The sequence below is a fragment of the Gambusia affinis genome, linkage group LG03 (genome assembly GCF_019740435.1).
Source record: "Gambusia affinis linkage group LG03, SWU_Gaff_1.0, whole genome shotgun sequence".
Classification (NCBI taxonomy): domain Eukaryota; kingdom Metazoa; phylum Chordata; class Actinopteri; order Cyprinodontiformes; family Poeciliidae; genus Gambusia; species Gambusia affinis.
This window is the reverse complement of record NC_057870.1, coordinates 15793397-15812325: the sequence shown is the minus strand read 5'-3', so window position 1 is coordinate 15812325 and position 18929 is coordinate 15793397. Positions and strand designations below refer to the sequence as shown.

Below are 18929 nucleotides of genomic sequence, written 5' to 3'. Positions count from 1 at the left end.
CTTGTTCTGTTACGAAAGCAAGCATACTGTGTGCCATCTTTGAATGACCCTCATCACTGTTTTCTTCGCATTTTGAAGGAATGTGAGAGTTTATTTCAGGTCCTGCATTAAAAAGGGAGGCTTCAGGAGAGAATTAACATCCATCCATTTTATATACACCCTTTGTCCCTAATGGGGTCGGGAGGGTTGCTGGTTCCTATCCCCAGCTAACATTTCAGGTGAGGGGCGGGGTTCACCCTGGACAGGGTGCCAGTCTGTCGCAGGGCAACACAGAAGCAACACACTCACACACACACTCACACCTAGGGAGAATTTAGAGAAACCAATTAACCTGACAGTCATGTTTTTGGACTGTGGGAGGAAGCCGGAGAACCCGGAGAGAACCCACGCATACACAGGGAGAACATGCAAACTCCATACAGAAAGGCCCCAGGCCGGGAATCGAACCCAGGACCTTCTTGCTGCAAGGCAACAGCTCTACCAACTGCGCCACTGTGAAGCCCAGAGAATTAACATTCTGTCAAAATTTTATTTTGCACTGAAGTTTTTCCTGGCGATAAAAGTAACCAAATTGAATTTATAAAACCAATTTGGTTATTATCAAAGTTGCAAATTGCTAATAAAAGAATGCCATTTTCTTAAGCTGATCTTTTTCTTTTAGAACAAGCACGTTGTTTGAAGAATGCTGTGATTTAAATATGTCTGCTTTCTTTTTTAATAAAATAATTCATTCTTGGTTATATCCAAACCAATTATAATATTATATCTCTTCTCAAATGTGAAACTTGAAGGTTGGGGTAAACTGTGGTTGGGGCAAAAGAAGTATCTCATGCTGTTTTCTAAAGTTAATTGCCTAGCCTCAGACTTGATTGAATTTTTCCCTAATGTCTTTTTACTGTGAAGTCTGAGGGTTAAGGGCTAGACAGCTTCAGTCTGCAACCTACATAGCAGACATGAAGTATGCGAAAATCTTTAGTTATTGGAAACCATAAATCTACCGTGGACATTTCTGTCTTTTTAAGTGGAGAGGTGAATGTGGTTGGATTGCAAATTCCTTCAATATAGTCAGGACAATGCGAGTGATTCTTCAGCCCCCTGCGGGAGTCGATGGAATCAGGTCAGTTGTATCATCATCAGCAGCAGCAGCAGCAGCCTGAACTTCTTCTTCCGCCTTAAGTCAGTGCAGAGAGCCAGCGCTCATATCGAAGACAGCGTACATTTGAGGAAAGCCAACGAAATGCCAAAAGATTATTTGACCGAGTATGAGCCTCTGCTCACGAAAGGAAGCAAAAAACCAAAAAGGTTACAGGTAAGCCGACTTTAGAGTCAAGGCTGGATAGTCTTGATGCGGTAAGTCTAACTTTACCAATTCAGACGATTTTTAATCCTATTGATGAGATTGTGTTTTCTGTCTGCAGCTGTTTTGTTTCCAGTTCCCAAACAAGTTTCTCCTGCTGGCTATGTTTTCGACATGCATAGGTGGCACATTTCAGTGCGGCTACAATATATCGATCATTAATTCGCCCACTAAGGTAATCACTGATGTTTCTCATTGACACAGACAGATCCATCCAGGGGTTGGAGGTTTTGTGCCTTTTATTTTGCAGACGACGGCATTATAATAATTGTTTGGTTACTAGGTAATTAGATGTTAATTGTTAAATTTAACTCTTGTGCATGGTGACTCGCTCTTCTGCGCATGCTTGATTCTCTGAGAGAGCCGTGACTACTAAAAGCCGCTCCAACAACTGACTCTTTTCAGTCCGTTTTATTGGTGTTAGTCACTTGCTAACCACAACGTGGTGGCATGACTGAACCACTACAGATTGGACCAGACTAGTGCCACGTTTATGTGCTAGACAGGGACATGTGGATTTCACAGAAAAACAGGATTGTCCCCTTGAAAGTTGTCACTTTGTGGATTTCTTCACAAGGAGCCATTTGTAAAGAAAAAAAAAAGCAGTTAAAGCAAAAATAAAATAGCTTCCTTGTTTGATAAACTCTCATATTGTCAGTTTGCAGTTTAAAAATAGTCCCCCATGTTTTATGGTAAAGCAAAGTGTGATTCACTTTATGCAATAAAACTTTGCAAGATAGATTTTTGCGGTGAAAAAAAAGGAACAGAAAAAGCTTTAATTATAGTTAAATTTATAGCTTGTGGTAAAAAATTATTTTTTAGCATGGATAATGCACATTGTTGCACCACCTTTAAAATGTTTACTGTTTTGACTTTTTTTTGTCTCACTTAATTGTTTGAGATGGTCAATTTTCAAGATTTGCCATCATAACTTCAAAACACAGTTTTCAATGAATGATTTCATTAAGAAATAAATGAAAATATTTCTGATTATAATTATGTAACTAAGTTTTATTTCTTTTAATTGAATCCATAAGCTTTCACAGGGTACTAGTTGAGTTTAGTTACTGTAGGAAAATGGTGAAATTTGTGTCATTTTCCATCCGTTAATGCTATTATTTACGTCTTTTCTTATTTCAAGTATGTGCAAGACTTCATAAACCAGACCTGGAGCCAACGTTACCAAACAGAGATATCTAAAGATGGGCTTACACTCCTTTGGTCCACCATTGTGTCTGTGTTTACCATAGGGGGATTTATAGGAGTGTCCATTGGTGGGAATTTGTCAGTGAAGTTGGGAAGGTATACAAATTTTGAAAACAACATTTAGAAACATTTCTTTTATTGTATAAATATTACATTTTCTTGTCTCGTGTCTTTTATTCAGGAGAGGGACTCTTCTCGCCAATAATGTTTTTTCATTACTTGCTTCTCTGTTCATGGGCCTGAGCTCCTCTGCAGGCTCATTTGAGATGCTCATTATTGGACGTCTTCTCATTGGAATAAATGCAGGTAATTACATTTACTTTAGGAACAGATTTACAACAAGTAGAACTCCCGAAATCTGATGCAAAATCAGAATGTGAGGTTCTTCAGTTGGTCCAGCTTATAATGAGAGCACGACTTTTCCTGAAACAGCATATGAGGTCCCTAAAAATAAAAAGATTTGTCAACACTGTAGTTTGTACCAATAAATTACACAAATACATAATTGTATATTTAAAAAATATTATGCTCACCCAAGCAAAATACATTAACAATTAAGTACAAATAAAATGCAAAGCAAAATTAATTAACTTTTTTATATTTTATCATTTTAAAAGCACAAACTTTACTGCACATTATGGGGATTTTATGGAAAAGATCAGCCTAAAGCAGGGCATAAATGTGAAATTATACAAGGTTTTGAAATTGTTTCAGATATTTCACATAAACATCTGGACATTTGTTGTGTGAGTACTTTGTAGAACCTCCTTTTAACCATTTATCTGCCCATAAGAGCCTAAGTTCAGACGGATTGATTATCTGTAAACATTCATTTTGATTTCAAAAATCTTGTCAAATATTCTCAGTTGGCCTTTTCGTCTAACCTATCTTTGGCAGCGCCACATAGAAAGGTGATTGACTGCTCTAAAATCCTCTTCCTGGCTGAGATTGGATGTTTCTGTTAGCAGAAACACTTTTTGTCTCTCATACCAAAACTGTCATGACATGGTGACAGTTCCAACAAATATGTAAAAGAAAGATGTTTTTTTCATAGAAGTTTCATACTGCAGCGTGAACAAACATTTCATAAATTTTTACTCAGTGTAATGAATATATTTTGAAAATAAATAGCTAAAATAAATTAACTTTTCAGTTAAATTATAGTTTACTGACACCTGTGTAAGACTGTAAAATTGCTCTTGTTGTTCTTCCAGGCATTGCGCTATGTGTTGAGCCTATGTTTCTGGGCGAAATAGCCCCAACATCGTTACGTGGTGCCATGGGAACAGGCTCCTCCATTTTTCTCACTGGTGGCATCTTGTCTGGACAAGTGATGGGCCTCAAGTTGGTGAAATATTTGTTTTGTTCATTTCCATCTACTGCTGCATATTGATTTGTGCTGAAATTAAAAACCATTGTAACTATATTTGTGTATTGATGCAGGGAATTGCTCGGTAAAGAACAGTACTGGCCCCTCTTGCTCTCCACCACATGTATTCCAACATTACTGCAGTTGCAGTTGCTGCCCTGGTTCCCTGAAAGTCCGCGCTACCTCCTTATTGATAGAGGAGACAAGGAGAAATGTAAAAAAGGTAAGATACTTCTATGCAAGTGTGGTTTCTTTTCTTGTAATTCCAAATTAAAAAAAAAAAATTCATGTGTCGCCGGCCAAGAAGACATGGTGCATGTGATGGTGCTGCGCAGAAAGTCTAAATTCTTCTCAAAAACTGCTAGAGGCTATCAGTTAAACCATGTGAGCGCCTTCTGATAATTTCATAATGACGTGAAGAAATCGTGGTGTGACCTTTGGTTTCTTAAAAGAAAAAAAGCAGTTTGTCGTAATGTAGCCATGTGAGAGAAAACGTGAACAGAGGACTTCTTTTTCTGTCTGCAGCCCTGAATCAGTTGCATGGCTCAGCAGCCTCTGACATTATACTGGAGGATATCCAGAAAGAGAAGGACAATTTGGTTGGTTTCGAAGCCAAGAAACCCTGGGAGCTCTTTGTAGATCGCAGCATACGCTGGCAAGTCATCACCATCATTGTACTCAACATAGCACAGCAGCTGAATGGTGTCAATGCTGTATGTATGAGCTTCCTGTACTGTGAACCCTCAATGACTCTTCAAAAACAAAGCTTTAAAGACTTGCTCTTGTCTATGTCGACTGCAGATGTACTTCTATGCCGATTACTTGTTCCGACAAGCTGGAATCTCAGAAGATAATATACCTTACGCCACCGTCGGTACAGGGGCCTGTGAATGCCTCACTGCATTAACATGTGTAAGTATGAGCTTGGAATGGCATATTTAAAGACATTTCTGATTTAAGCCACAGAAAAACAAATAAAGGGTGCTGCAATGGAAAGACTATTAAAAATCAGCTGGATGCTATTACATGATATGCCTCCCATTTAAAGCTTAAAAGTGGTAGTTTTGGTTTAGTGACATGCTGTGTTTCTGTTAGGGTATGCTGGTTGAATCTCTTGGAAGGAAAGTGCTCATCTCAGGAGGATACCTACTGATGAGCATCTGCTGCATTTTATTCACAGTGACGCTTGCTCTGCAGGTAATTCTTCAGAAGGGTACATCCTTAATGGAGCTATGTATTTTTAAAATGTTCTACTTTACATGACAAGCATTTAGTTATAGCTGTACCGAACAATAGTAAACACTTTTTCAAGTTTCTTAAAGAAAATGCAGACAAAGGCAAAAAACAAGAGGAATTTTGACAGCTAAACATGACAAAACTGGTTACTTGCCTAATAGGCCTGTCACGATGCACAATAAATCAATTAATCGTATGATAAATTAAAACTATCGACATCATTTTAATTATCGGCTCTATCGTCTCTTCCGGCCTGTTTCTCTGTCTGTTGATGACACTGAATGAAAAAAGGCTCAACTCCGGTGCTCTTCACTTGTATTCAAGTGCGTTTTTTGTTAATGGAGACTGAGAATCCATTTCATTTTTGTTTTTGGCTGTTTTGTTTATTTTATCAGTTCCAGTGTTAAATGTTGTTCTGAAAATAAAGTGTATCTATCTTTGGCAGGAAATCGCAAGCATTTTTACGTCATTTCCATTAAATCAGTGTACAAAGTTCTTCAAACAATATTATCGTTTATTGCAATCATTTTTGAGACAATTAATTGCACAGCAAAAGTTGTTATCGTGACAGGCCTAATGCCTAATGCCTTTTGTCCCTGTCACCAGAGACATGTGGAAGCTTTGTTTTAGGAGTGTTCCATCCAAAACAAACACAAACCAAAAAAGTAGTTACGACATTTTGAAATAGAGGTGACACACTATATCAAACTTGTTGTTGCTTGCTTTCAAAGAAAAGTCTGATTTGTAACTTTTTAATTTCAGTGTCAGGCTTGCGTTCATTCATCTTTTCAATGATTATTTCTCTGCCTACAGAATGTCAGTCCAGTCTTTCCATACTTAAGCGTGGCTTGTGTTTTTGCTTTTGTCTTAAGTTTTGGCTTGGGACCAGGTATGTTAGTAATTTAGGAAATGTATCCTATTTCAGTGTCTTCATCAGTAATGCAACATTCTTAATTTTGTTGTTTTGTCCTCTAAAGGTGGCGTAACAAACATTTTAACCACAGAGATGTTCAAACAAACTACTCGGCCTGCAGCTTTCATGATCGCGGGATCAGTGAACTGGCTCAGCTTCTTCTTTATTGGCTTGCTCTTTCCCTTTATTGTGGTAGGTGTTAGAAATAACTTCTAACTTAGTTTTATAAATGTTTTGAAAATATTTGGTTCATATAGTCAGTTTAAAATAAATACATAATTGTCTTTTTTGTGAGGAAATTTCAAATAGACATTTTAAGCAACCAATACACAATCATTGTGTTAATTTTGACAATAATCACTGAAAAGGCCCCAGGCCCCTCTGAGACACCCATTTTAGACTAAGCAGTGATTTCCTTTGACTTTCAGTTGACTGACTGTGAGTCGGCTGTGTAATCCAGGGGCCCACACCGCAAAGCAGGATTAGGCTCATTTCACTTCTGATCTATATCAACTTGACTATTTTATTATCCCTCCAATTTTTTTTTACAAAATGAAGCCGCAACATTTCAAGTACTTGATATCTTATTAGGGGCATTAATGTGATATAAAGCACTGGATGATACAGGAAAACCCAGCTTGGCTATACTGCAAATTATAATGAGCAATAATCTTATTATGTGAGAAATGACAGAAAACACAAGAAGTCTGATGGAATTAAAGTAGTTATGAAAGGATTTTTACACCTTCAAACAATGCATGACTAGATATTTCCATTGTACTGGAAGTAATGTTAACATTTTGGTGTGGCCCTTCTGGAGTCCCCACTTCAATATGATTGTGAAAATGTGAAGGGAGATAAAAATTAGGGTGCTAGCAAGGAGCCTTCTAACCCCAAAAACGTATTGGCCACTGAATTTATTTATATAATATGTCTTAATTCAGTAAGAGTTTAAAATGGCTTTCGGACCTCAAACCCAACTTGTGTGTAAACTAATAAAGTTGCATGACTGTGTATTGGTTGCTTATAATGTCTAATTAGTGACTACCCAAATGTTTTCTTTCAAAAATGTTATATTTTGATATCTGTTGAAAGTAAAATGTCTGCATTGAAATGTTGAATGTTTTACATTGACATTTATTTGTTTTTCCCCCAGATCGGGCTGCAGCACTATTGCTTTCTAGTGTTCTTTGTCGTCTGTCTCTCGGTGGGAATCTACATCATCGTCGTTCTTCCTGAAACCAAAAATAAAAGCTTTGTGGAAATCCAGAAAGAGTTCCAGTACAGATGGACTAAAGAGACGAACTCTGATGAAGCAGATGCTTTGCTTATATCTACTTCTTTATGATGGGTCTCTGATTCAGCATTAGAGCTAGCAAAGCTAGCCTATCTACTAAACGAACCATGAAGATTTATTATTCAATTCAGCTTTATTTATATAACTGAGGCACTTTACAAAAAAATAATTTAGATTCAATCATACATATATTCCAAATGATCCCAGTTTTCAAACAATACAGCAAGCTCAACTAGTTATCATCTGTAGAAAAATACACCAGCGATTAATAATGCAATATATTTGTGGTACTTTTGAAGATGTTATTATAGTTTTGGGTTTTTTTCTCTTGAAAACTTAAGCTGTGTTGATTTATGTGGATTTTATTGTGCCAAATGGTAGTTTGTGTAACTTTTTCATAGAGCACCATCCTGCAGTTTTACAATAAAGATAAGCCCATTAAATACAACCTTTTGTATCCAATGAGAGGCCTGCATGCCACTGAGGCTACTTGGTGTTTCATTTCCATAATCCTTTGGAAGACATGTGATCTGTTGAACAAAGCATTCACTGAAGTGCTGCTCATGACTACTTTTGGAGGAAAGATAAAGGGATATTATTAAATATAACGAAGGCTAGAGAATATAAGACTTAAGTCTTATATATTTAAGGAATGCATAAATATGGCGTAATATTTTTATGTAAAGTGTTTTCTTTAGGAGTTATTCTGTTGGTTGTTCGAACAAACTGTGAATACAGCTGACTGATTTAACTGCAGGGCTCAAACTACCACCTGACTGAAATGATGAGCTTCACTTGGCATGAAAAATGAAGTCAGTGAGTAACAAGTTCTCAGGAAGCATATACTATGGGTAGTTCATTTTACAAAGGGAGAGTATATAAACCTTTCTAAAGCAGCTTCTAACATTTTATATCAGAAATAAAATAAAAAATTTTATGATGATAACTTATTGTATTAAAGATAAATTATCTTTCTTTTAGAGCTGTGTATACCAGACTAGTGTAGCAGTTTTTGTTCAGGACTAAAACTGCTTATTATTTATGATAATTTGTCAAACTGCAGTTCTAAGCACCAGACTGGATCTTTTAAAGGCCACATTTCATGTAATACTCTGAGATAAATTAACAGATCTTGAATATCTGATAGTAGAAATAGACTTACACTAAATATTTAAAGATTAATACATAATGTATTGCAAAAGCGTTCAGATTTATTGAACTGCCATGTTACAACCATAAACTTAAGTATATTTTATTGAAATTCAAAGTTACTCCATAGTTGAAATACCTAGTGTTGCAGCTACATTTGCATATTTTAGTGATATTTCTCTACCTGCTTTGCAAATCTTGGGACTGAAAGTTTTGCCCATTCTTTTTTTTTTTTTTTTTTTTTTTTTTGCAAAAAGGCTCACGTTCAACCATTAGATACAGGTAAATTGCCATGAACATACATTTTCAAGCTTTACCACAGATTTTCAAGATTATGTTTTGATTTCAATTATTTCATTGTTGACCTGCGTATGCTAGACAGCATACAGCAGGGTAGGACAATGGGAGATTGGCCTCCCATTGTTCTGCTGGGAGGTCAATCTCCACCCAATACCAAGGCTTTTCCTCCCAGTATTTAGCTCCATCCATCTTTACAGCAACTCCATCCAACTTCCATGTTTGGGCAAATGAAAAACATCCCCACAGCCGGACTATACCGCCTTCTTCATGTTTCATCATGATGATGGTGTGTTCAGGGTGAAATTTAGTGGAGGCTGAAGAATTAAGCTTTGGTACAAAAGTGGCTTCTTCTACATATTTGCTTTGTAAACATGTAAACTTTCGATGCATTACTTGCCCCTCTTCCATTACGGCCAGATTTAGGAAATCTTGTCAACAGAATCAGTTCAGGTGAAGTCTCTTGAAACACTTGGAATACTATCAAACAACTTTAGCATTTTTGCTTATGGCATTCATCAGGACCTTAATGAAACGGAAGAGGTGAATAATTCAATCTAATTTATTTATATCTACCCAACACACCATCAATAAAGTATTTTTTGGAATTGAATTGATTTGGAGGAGCGCAAAATCGGTTTGAATTAGTTTAATGGGAGCGGAAGGGGTCATTCAGAGTGTAGTGTCTTCGTCAGACCAACAGGTGGCGGTAATCACCGCCGAACCACAGAGAAGCAGAAAAAGGAAGAAGACGAAACCTTTCCTCCTCATGTCAATATGGCGATGTAGATATCCTGTCCACGCTGGTTTGTTGACATTTATTTAAAACCTTTATTCCGACTGTTTTAGTCGTATTACAACAAAAACCATGTCAAGACTTATCGTTAAAAACCTGCCTAACGGGGTAAGTAAGAACGCGTTCTGTTAAATATAGATAAAACCATTAGTTTTAGATAATCTAAAACTAATAGTTTTTCTCGTGTCCAGCTCAAGGAGGAGAGGTTCAGGTCGATGTTTGCTGCTTTCGGCACCGTCACAGACTGCTCTCTGAAGTTCACCAAAGAGGGAAAGTTCAGAAAGTTTGGCTTCGTGGGCTTCAAATCCGAGGAGGATGCGAGCAGAGCGCTGAAACATTTCAATAAGAGTTTCGTGGACACATCCAGAGTAACGGTGAGTTTTTCATCAACCCTAAAAATAAGATAGGTGTATTGTTTGTTAATTCATGCACGCAGGCTGTTCGTCTACCTGTAGGTGGAGATGTGTAAAGCGTTTGGAGATCCCACCAAAGGAAAAGCCTGGAGTAAGCACACCCAGAGCTCAGAGCAGGATAAACCCTCTGCTGCTGCTTCCACAGACAAAAAGAAGGTAAGAGGGCATTTCAGACTGGAATGTGGAGAAAACACCCCCATCAAATCTGTCTGGCTTTCACTCACTAATACAGATTACAGGCCGGATTTGGCTTCATTTCTAATGACTATTGCACATATGCTCATTTAATTCAACAACTATTGTAGCATCTCAATAAATCAGAATATAAACGAAAAGTTTGCAAACCCCAAATTCAGTTTTAGGAAATGTCTTTGTTAAGAAAGCTGAATCTTTGCAGAAAATGTTAGTGGAAGGTTGAGTGTAAGGAAAAACATCTCATTGTAAGGGATGCACAAGTAAAGCAACAATCACCAAAATTAATAGAATTCATTACAAGTGTCATTTTTTTAAAGAAAAAAAATCACTCCTGCTTCCTTCAGAAAGGAAGCAGTTTTCAGTGAACATTTGAAGGGATTCTGTAGGAGTTTTCATTTTTGATGCCTCTCATAAACGGAACGATTACTTAACCTGCCAATCACTGATCAGAGCCAATCTATTGGTGCATCTCTAATTTGTGAAAAATTTTCAGAGTAAACTGTACTGTATGTTTTTTGTTTGTGTTGAAATTCAGAAAAATACGGGAAAAAAGGAAACCCGGAGTGCCCTGGGAAATGTGAGTAAAAAAATAAAAAAATAAACTGTTTCCAGTTAACTCTTAAACTGTAGATATTAAACAAAAAAATGTGTTAAAAATACAAATCAAATGACAATTTTTAAGCTACTTTTGTTACTTGTAGATTTTAGATGTAGAAACAATTTAAACAGTAGTTGTAGTATGTTGGAACTCACTAAAATCGAGTGCTTTGTGATGCTTTTGTCACTGTTTTTGTCAGAATAATAATTTTTTATATTCACTTTCTTGTGCTGTGTCAGCTGGAGGCAGAAGATGGATTTAATGAGTTTATGTCAGTGCATCAGAACCGCAGCCAGGCCCAGACCTGGGCAAATGACATGGCTCAGGATCCGGCTGACTCTGGAGGTGTACAAAAGCAGAAGAAGAAAAAGCCCGCCTCTGATGATTACCTTAACTTTGATTCAGACGAGTCAGAGGATGAGAAGCATGAAATGGATGATGATGATGATGATAATGAAGGTAAGGGTTGGTTGTTTCTTTTTTCCTTCTGAAATTTAGTACAAATAGTCAAATTGTTCTTTTCCATTAGAATTTGAAGATCTTTGTGTTTTTAGTTGCCTCTAAAGAAGCCCTGAAGTCTGGCCTGTCGGATATGGACTACCTGCGCTCCAAGGTGGCTCAAACTTTGGAGAAGAGTGACGAAGAGAATGAAGTTGATGAAGAGGAGGAGGAGGGTCCTCTTCAGCACGGGGACAGCGCCTATGAGAGCGGTGAACGAGAAAACATCTCAAAGCCTAAACCTTTCCCTGGGAATAAGAAACAAAGTGCCCAACAGGAGGTATATTTAAGTGAAACAACACCGTAGATATAATCATTTGGTTGAACTTCTGTGTACAAAACCACATTTCTTTGTTCAGATGGAGCCGACGACAGATTTCACAGTGAAGCTAAGAGGAGTCCCATTTAATGTAAAAGAGGTGAGTTAAACCACATCACCGGCAGTGTCTTGCTTTAAAAACAGGCCGTATTTATGATTCCACCTTTTTCATGTTAAATTCTGTTAGCAACAAATCCGAGAGTTTATGACTCCGCTGAGGCCTGCAGCCATCAGGATCGGGAGGAACGAAACTGGAAACAGAACTGGTGTGTGGAAAAAAATATGTATATATTACACATTTATATATATGGTTTCTGTTTAAACAATGTGAAGGTCCGTATGCCAAACAAGCTCCATGTGGCTCCTTTAGGTTATGTGTATGTGGACTTGCACTCTGATGAGGAAGTGGAAAAGGCTCTGAAGAAGAACAAAGATTACATAGGTAAGAAGTCAATAAATAAGTAATCTGGAACTATTACGATTGTATTAATCACCGCCAATATACAAACAGGTAGTATTTGCCATTTCTGAGAGTTTTATCAAAACAAAAAGTTTCTGTCATTTAAAAGTGATGTACCATAAAGTTTTCTTCCAGACAAAACCTGGAGCCATCAGTTTGTCATTTTACTCAATGCAAGATTTGTTTGTAGATCCTGAGTTGTAAAGATAAAGACCCCGTCTCATCACTATTCACCCTTGCACTATGTATTGTTTTGATGTTTTTTATTTTATGCTGTGGAATATGATTGTGAAACATGGTGAAGAGTAAGTGTAATAATTTTGGGCTGGAGCAGTAGTAAAACAGTTTTTATTCTCACTAAAAAGAGCTTTTTGTGAGCTTTATAAAAGTATAATTTTATTGAAATCTTGGTGGGTTAACTCCAAGAACAGTCTCTGATATGGCAGAAACTAGTGAGGATCCTTAAATAAACAAATAAAATGTATTAATAAATAAATATACTGAATCTATATAGAAGTTTAGTAGAATTATCTGCGCTTCATGTGATACATGAAAACATCTAGCTCTTCAGACCTTACACTTGCATGATGTGTCTGAATTTAGCCAGTTTAAATGAATTAAAGAAATGTGGAATTTTCCTACTTTTATTCTTATCAGAAAAGTTTAATTTAACTTTAAAAGGGTTTTTCTTCAGTTTTTGTTTAGTTTACATGAGGTAGATTTTGTGCCGTTTTTAAAATCTATTTTAAATATCTAGATGTCCAATTAGCTTAAACACACCCTGTAATATGTTATCCATATTTACTCGTATGTCCATACACTTGCCTGATGTTATTTGTGATTCTGCATCAGTTTATCTGAATGTAGTCTTGGTTTAACAGCATCCCTGATTGCTCTCCAGGGGGTCGTTACATCGAAGTCTTCCGCATTGATTCATCAGGGGCGAAAAGCAAGAGGAACAAAAATGACAAAGAAATTGACAGAAACTTCACCAGGAAGCTGAAGGAGGATGAGGAAGAGGAGGATGTTTCAGAGTCTGGTCGACTCTTCATCAGAAACCTTCCCTACACCTGCACAGAAGAGGAGATGAAAGAGCTTTTTGCTAAATATGGTGAGTTAAAGAACACGTATAATTATTTAAATTCTGCCTGCTAATATTTTTTTTCCTCAGCTAGATGTTTTCTGATTCTTTGTACTTTATAGGTCCTTTGTCTGAGATGCTCTTTCCTATTGACAATCTGACCAAGAGACCTAAAGGATTTGCTTTTGTTACCTACATGATACCAGAAAATGCTGTGGTAGCTCTTGCAAAGTTGGATGGACATATATTTCAGGTATTTGTTTGTTACTTTTTTTAAAAATGATTACCGGTAGGACGTCTAGATGAGCTGGTTTTTTTGGAGGGGAATTTTTATGCTTTTTCTTGTTCAGTTTTTTACATGCAGATAATAATTTCATTTTTTTTCCATGCCTAAAATTGAAAAATTTGTTTTTTTTTTAAGCATGAAGCAAAAAATTTGATCATAAGGCATCAGAGAACACAACTGAAGTTGCAGGAGAGTGAATGTTACGGACAGGACTCTGAACTGAGGCATCAGTTCCCAAAAGAGGACAATGATGATAAAGTCTTTAATGTGAGCTCATAAGAAGATGTACATGAGAAATTATTCAGAGAGCAGAAAGATGTTGGATTATATGAGAACTCAGACTTTGTAATATCTGCTCTGTTCTTGACCAGCATTTGTTACTGTGGTAGATAGGCTTTTTTTATCAAGGCAGTGGCCATGTAAACTCAGAGGCAGTGAATGGAAGCAGCTGAAAGTCCCGCTTTTCAGTCAGTGTTGTTATTATGAGGATTTAACTGAACTACTACTAATTCATTAGTTCTCGGCAGACATGTAAAAATTAAAAACTACACTGAAATATCAAATTTTGACACCTGAAGCACTTTAGTTTCACAAACACTATCCTTGATTGTCTTACTCCACTGGACCTCTGTCTTAGGATAAACTGCTGTTTTTGCGTCTTACCTGTGAGTTGTTGAGAGACTTTGTTTACCTATTTACCTTCATGAAGCTCACCCAACGCTCCTTGATAGAGGATCTTTTTACTAGATTTTTTGTTTGTTCACTGCTACAGACAGGCATTTATGTTTGATTATGGTCATACACAAATGGTAAAAGTGCCTGTTTTAGGGAGGTGTGACACCAACTAATTTTTCAATTTGGAGAATGGTATCTTAAAATTTCCTTTTGGCGTCAAAAAAGCGTAAAAATATCATCTGTTATTTCTGAATGATCTCTAGGTTTCCTGGTTCTGAATTTTAATGGGTGTGTTTTCTGTGGTTTTAGGGTAGAATGCTTCATGTTCTTCCCTCCACTGTGAAGAAGGAAAAATCTGAGTCTTCAGAATCTGGTGGTCCTGGTTCTTCATCATATAAACGACAGAAAGATGCTAAAAATAAAGCTTCGAGTTCTAGGTAAACAACAATGTAACATGCTGTGTTCAAGTATTTTGGTTGCTGTTTTAAATTGCACGCTAATTTTCTTTCTTTCCAGTTCACACAACTGGAACTCCTTGTTTCTGGGTACAAGTGCAGTGGCCGATACCATTGCTGAAAAATATAACACCACAAAAAGCCAAGTCTTAGACCATGTGAGTGAACCTATGTCTGGGGGCTTTATGCTAAATCATTATATTAGTTGTTAGCATGAACAAAACTAATTAACAAGTAAACAATTTTTTGTATTATCGTCCAAAGGACTCAAAGGGAAGTGTTGCAGTGCGGATGGCTCTTGGAGAAACTGAGATTGTCCAGGAGACCCGACAGTTCCTGCTGGACAACAGTGTTTGTCTAGACTCCTTCAGTCAAGTAATTATGAGAACAAAATCTGAGAATATACATACTTCATCCATACATGTCTGCTAACGTCCAGTTATGTTTGTACAGGCAGCAGCAGCGAGGAGTACAACTGTGATCCTGGTAAAAAACCTTCCTGCTGGAGTGACGACGACGGAGCTGGAAGAACTTTTCTCGCCTCACGGCTCTTTGGGTCGAGTTCTGCTGCCGCCTTCGGGACTCACCGCCATCATTGAGTTCCTGGAGCCAACCGAAGCCAAGCGAGCGTTCACCAGGCTAGCTTACAGCAAGGTGTGTAAGACCTTTCAAAATACTCTTACACCTTTAATGTTTTCACATTTTGACACGTTACAGCATTACATCACACATCTATCGCTTATTGATTTTAGCTGATAGACTCTTAAAGGTGGTGCATAATTGTGAAGTAGAATGAAGATGATGAACCATTTTTTATATATGTAAATACAAATTTGAAAACTGTGACTGACATTTATATTCAGACCCCTTGAGTGAATAGAGCCACCTTTCAGTAATAGTCCAGTTTTAACTCTTTTGGGGTAAATCTTTTTTGCAAAGTAGCTCAGATGGAGTTAGTTTCGGTGTGTAGCTTATGTGAGCATGGATTTTAACACTTGCCACAGATACAACTATACAACTGTATATAAGCTTGGTGAGCAATCTAACATGACTATACTCAAACCATAGCCCTGCTTCAACAATATGTTTCAGGTCATCGCTCTGCTTGATGATGAGCCTCTGCCCCAGTCTAAAATCTGTTGCAGGCTTTTATATCCAGGACGTATTTAGCTCTGTACATTTTCCTCTTAGAAAAAAAAATCCTCACAGCATGATGCTGCCACCACTTGTCACTGTGAATACTGTGTTCACAATGAAATTCAGAGTTAATTTTCTGTCATATATAGAGTGATGGCTGAAAAGCTCAAGTCCTTATTACACATATTTGTCATGTCCCCTGCAGGTCTTGTGGCAAACTTTGATATATTTATTTATTTTTATTTTTTTTGCTATAAGGTCACATTTGATTTTACAAATACCAAAGAAGTAACCAAATACTAATTAGGTTACTTCTGGGGGTAGTTGCTAGCAATATATTTTATTTAGGGGTGTCAGAGTAAGGCAGTGTATTGCATATTTCAGCAACAAAGCAATCCAAAGTTCTTTCATGCGGCTGAATGAGTTTTACATGCCACTTTAGTCATGTAAAATGTGTTTGTTTTTGTTTTTGTTTTTTTAAACCCTAGTTCCATCATGTCCCACTGTATTTGGAGTGGGCTCCTGTTGGGGTGTTCACAGCTGCCAAACCAGAAACAGGTATAAATGTCTACATACTAGACAACCTTTAGGTTTTATTGTTTTCTAAAAAAAAAATATGTATATTTTTTTCCATAATATATATCTACCTAAACAAACGTTACCAAAAAAATCTAATATCAGATAAAGAGAAGACAGTGAAGGAAGAGAAAAAGAAAGAGGAGATTGAGCAAGAAGAGAAAGATGAAGAAGAAGAAGAAGAAACTGTGCCGGGTTCTACACTTTTCATTAAGAATCTGAATTTCAGCACAACAGAAGAAAAGCTACAGGAGGTAAGTCATCTCTCATAACTGTGAAAACAAATAGTAAATAAACTATTTTTAAGATGTTTTATTCTGTTTTCTTTATTTATTGCAGATCTTCTCCAAATGTGGAAAAGTCAAGTCTTGCAGCATTTCCAAGAAGAAAGATAAATCAGGTATTTCACATTAAGACTTGAATCCTACTTTGACTAAGAACTGATTCTCTAGGAGCTTCATTTTTGTAAACTTCATTTTTATTTTATTTGAAATATTTGATGTAGACATAAACATTGTTTTTATGATTCAGCCCTAATAGTGATCATGTCCCCATGATCCCCATCCCAGTAAGGATAACAGGGCTATCAAATGTTTCTATGAGTGAAGCATATTAAAGTCCATTGTTAGAAACACAAATACTCTTAATTTTATATTAGAACTTATATTAGGTTTTGGTTGCATTAAGGCACAATAACTTTTGTTCAAACATCTACACTAACTCATCTTGACTGTCCTTATTGGCCGAGTTTGACTGGCAGTAGCCACACAGCATAATGCTTTGACCACACTGTTTAACAATTGGTACAGGGTTTGTATGTTTGAAAGCGTTGTCTTAGCATTTTACCAAACTTATGTTAGTTAATATTGTTGGCTGCTGATAGGCAGTGTGCGACATCAACGTTATATATGTATTTCCCATGCATCCCTAAAATTTAGCATATGTATTGTTTGCTATTGATAGCAAAGATCCTAATGTTGGCATGCTTGCTGATGTGATCGTTTGAAAAATGGTGTAAGTACTAAAAACTTATGAGCTTCAAAGACCAAAGCAGATCCATTTTAGACTTAACTTGGCAACAAAATCGTTGTTACGGGCCTGGCCAGTGGTGGGCGCCATCTGAATTCCTTCAGCAGTTTTTTGGTTTTAGTATGCTCAGGTTTTGCATCTTTTTTTTTCTAAACAAAAGAGGGGAAGCATTCCAGAAAAACAGGCTGAAAACGATAATGCTATAATGTTTTAATGGACATGTAAAATTGCTATTGGAGGAGATTTTTAATAAAAATTTTTTTAAATAGTTATTTTTACTATTTTTATGTTATTTGGAATATTCAAAACATGTTTGGTAATTTACCTTTTCCTACTACAATTTTTCTTCTTTGAGTTTTATTGTCCTGATCCTCAGTGTCATCAATAGGTAACCTGTAGTTTGAACTTGCAGGTAACGTGTTGTCCATGGGTTACGGTTTTGTTCAATATCAGACAGCAGAGGCAGCACAGAAGGCTCTTAGGCAACTGCAGGTACCCATGCCCTATTCTCAGTGAACCGGTTCCACTTACCAACTGCACAGCCTGAATTTGGGCTAACTCGTGTGCGCTCTCTCCTCTCTTTCAGCACTGTGTGGTGGATGATCATCAGCTAGAGGTGAAGATTTCTGAAAGAGCCACAAGGTAAGTTGCTCCTTTCAATGGAAAATACATTCATAGGAAATATGAACTGTGTAAAGTGGCTATTTGCTCAGTTGCGTTACCTCTGTGGGCAGAACTGCCGAGGTGTCTCACAAGAAGAAGCAAGCTGAGAAGAAGCAAACAGGCTCCAAGATTCTTGTCCGCAACGTTCCCTTCCAAGCCACTGTCAGGGAAATTCGGGAGCTTTTCAGGTACCACGCAAGCGACTCCTTCGGCCTTTTTATTTACTCTGCTTGTCTTGTTTGGTGTTGACAAATTATTTCCCTCATAAAATGTATTTTCAGTACATTTGGGGAGCTGAAGACTGTCCGTCTTCCAAAGAAAGCAGCTGGTTCAGGGAACCATCGGGGCTTTGCCTTTGTTGATTTCCTCACCAAACAGGATGCTAAGGTTTTTCTCCTATGATGTGCATTCTCAGAAACATAATTCAAAAATTAAAATCATGAATATGCTTAAATGCAGTAAACATGCTTGTAAATGGTCTTTCCTTTGCAGAAAGCCTTTGCTGCACTCTGCCACAGCACCCATTTGTACGGGAGGCGTCTTGTGCTGGAATGGGCTGATGCTGAGGATTCAGTGGAGACCTTGAGACAGAAAACAGCCGAACATTTCCATGGTGATCTACCAAAGAAGAGACGAAAAGCAGAAGTCATGGAAGGAATTCTGGAGTCGATGGAAACCGTTGGGGGAGTTGAAGACTGAGGTGGACCTAATCATGAACAGGGGAGATTTGGACTGTGAAAAATAAGGAGACCTGGCTAGAGATAAAGAAACATATGGCAATGATTTTACTAAGAATATTACTGTGACTGTATTATGTATTTGTATGAAACAGTTTTACATAAATGTCTAGATGTTGATTGTCTTTTTTCATTTATTACTTGCCAACGAAGGTCGTTGATGTATAGGTTGCATTTGAGCCAGTTC

General features: G+C 37.2%; 2 protein-coding genes across 2 annotated transcripts; both read left to right on the top strand.

Annotated features, from left to right (window-relative positions):
- The first annotated feature begins 1117 nt into the window (after positions 1 to 1117).
- Positions 1118 to 7817, top strand: LOC122828666 (solute carrier family 2, facilitated glucose transporter member 11-like). Its single transcript, XM_044112430.1, has 12 exons — positions 1118 to 1309; positions 1419 to 1532; positions 2499 to 2659; positions 2745 to 2869; positions 3778 to 3907; positions 4007 to 4155; positions 4458 to 4645; positions 4734 to 4844; positions 5028 to 5129; positions 5982 to 6057; positions 6146 to 6273; positions 7238 to 7817. The coding sequence occupies exons 1-12, from the start codon at positions 1238 to 1240 to the stop codon at positions 7427 to 7429; spliced, it is 1548 nt and encodes a 515-aa protein (XP_043968365.1). The 5' UTR covers positions 1118 to 1237; the 3' UTR covers positions 7430 to 7817.
- Positions 7818 to 9572: 1755 nt separating this feature from the next.
- Positions 9573 to 18862, top strand: rbm19 (RNA binding motif protein 19). The gene is made up of 23 exons (XM_044112817.1): positions 9573 to 9728; positions 9812 to 9994; positions 10076 to 10189; positions 10764 to 10805; positions 11066 to 11285; positions 11381 to 11604; positions 11684 to 11743; positions 11831 to 11909; positions 12014 to 12085; positions 13005 to 13214; positions 13307 to 13437; positions 14455 to 14582; positions 14662 to 14758; positions 14865 to 14975; positions 15054 to 15254; positions 16226 to 16295; positions 16419 to 16567; positions 16653 to 16713; positions 17755 to 17834; positions 17929 to 17984; positions 18077 to 18193; positions 18287 to 18392; positions 18498 to 18862. The coding sequence occupies exons 1-23, from the start codon at positions 9693 to 9695 to the stop codon at positions 18702 to 18704; spliced, it is 2754 nt and encodes a 917-aa protein (XP_043968752.1). The 5' UTR covers positions 9573 to 9692; the 3' UTR covers positions 18705 to 18862.
- The last annotated feature ends 67 nt before the right edge of the window (positions 18863 to 18929 follow it).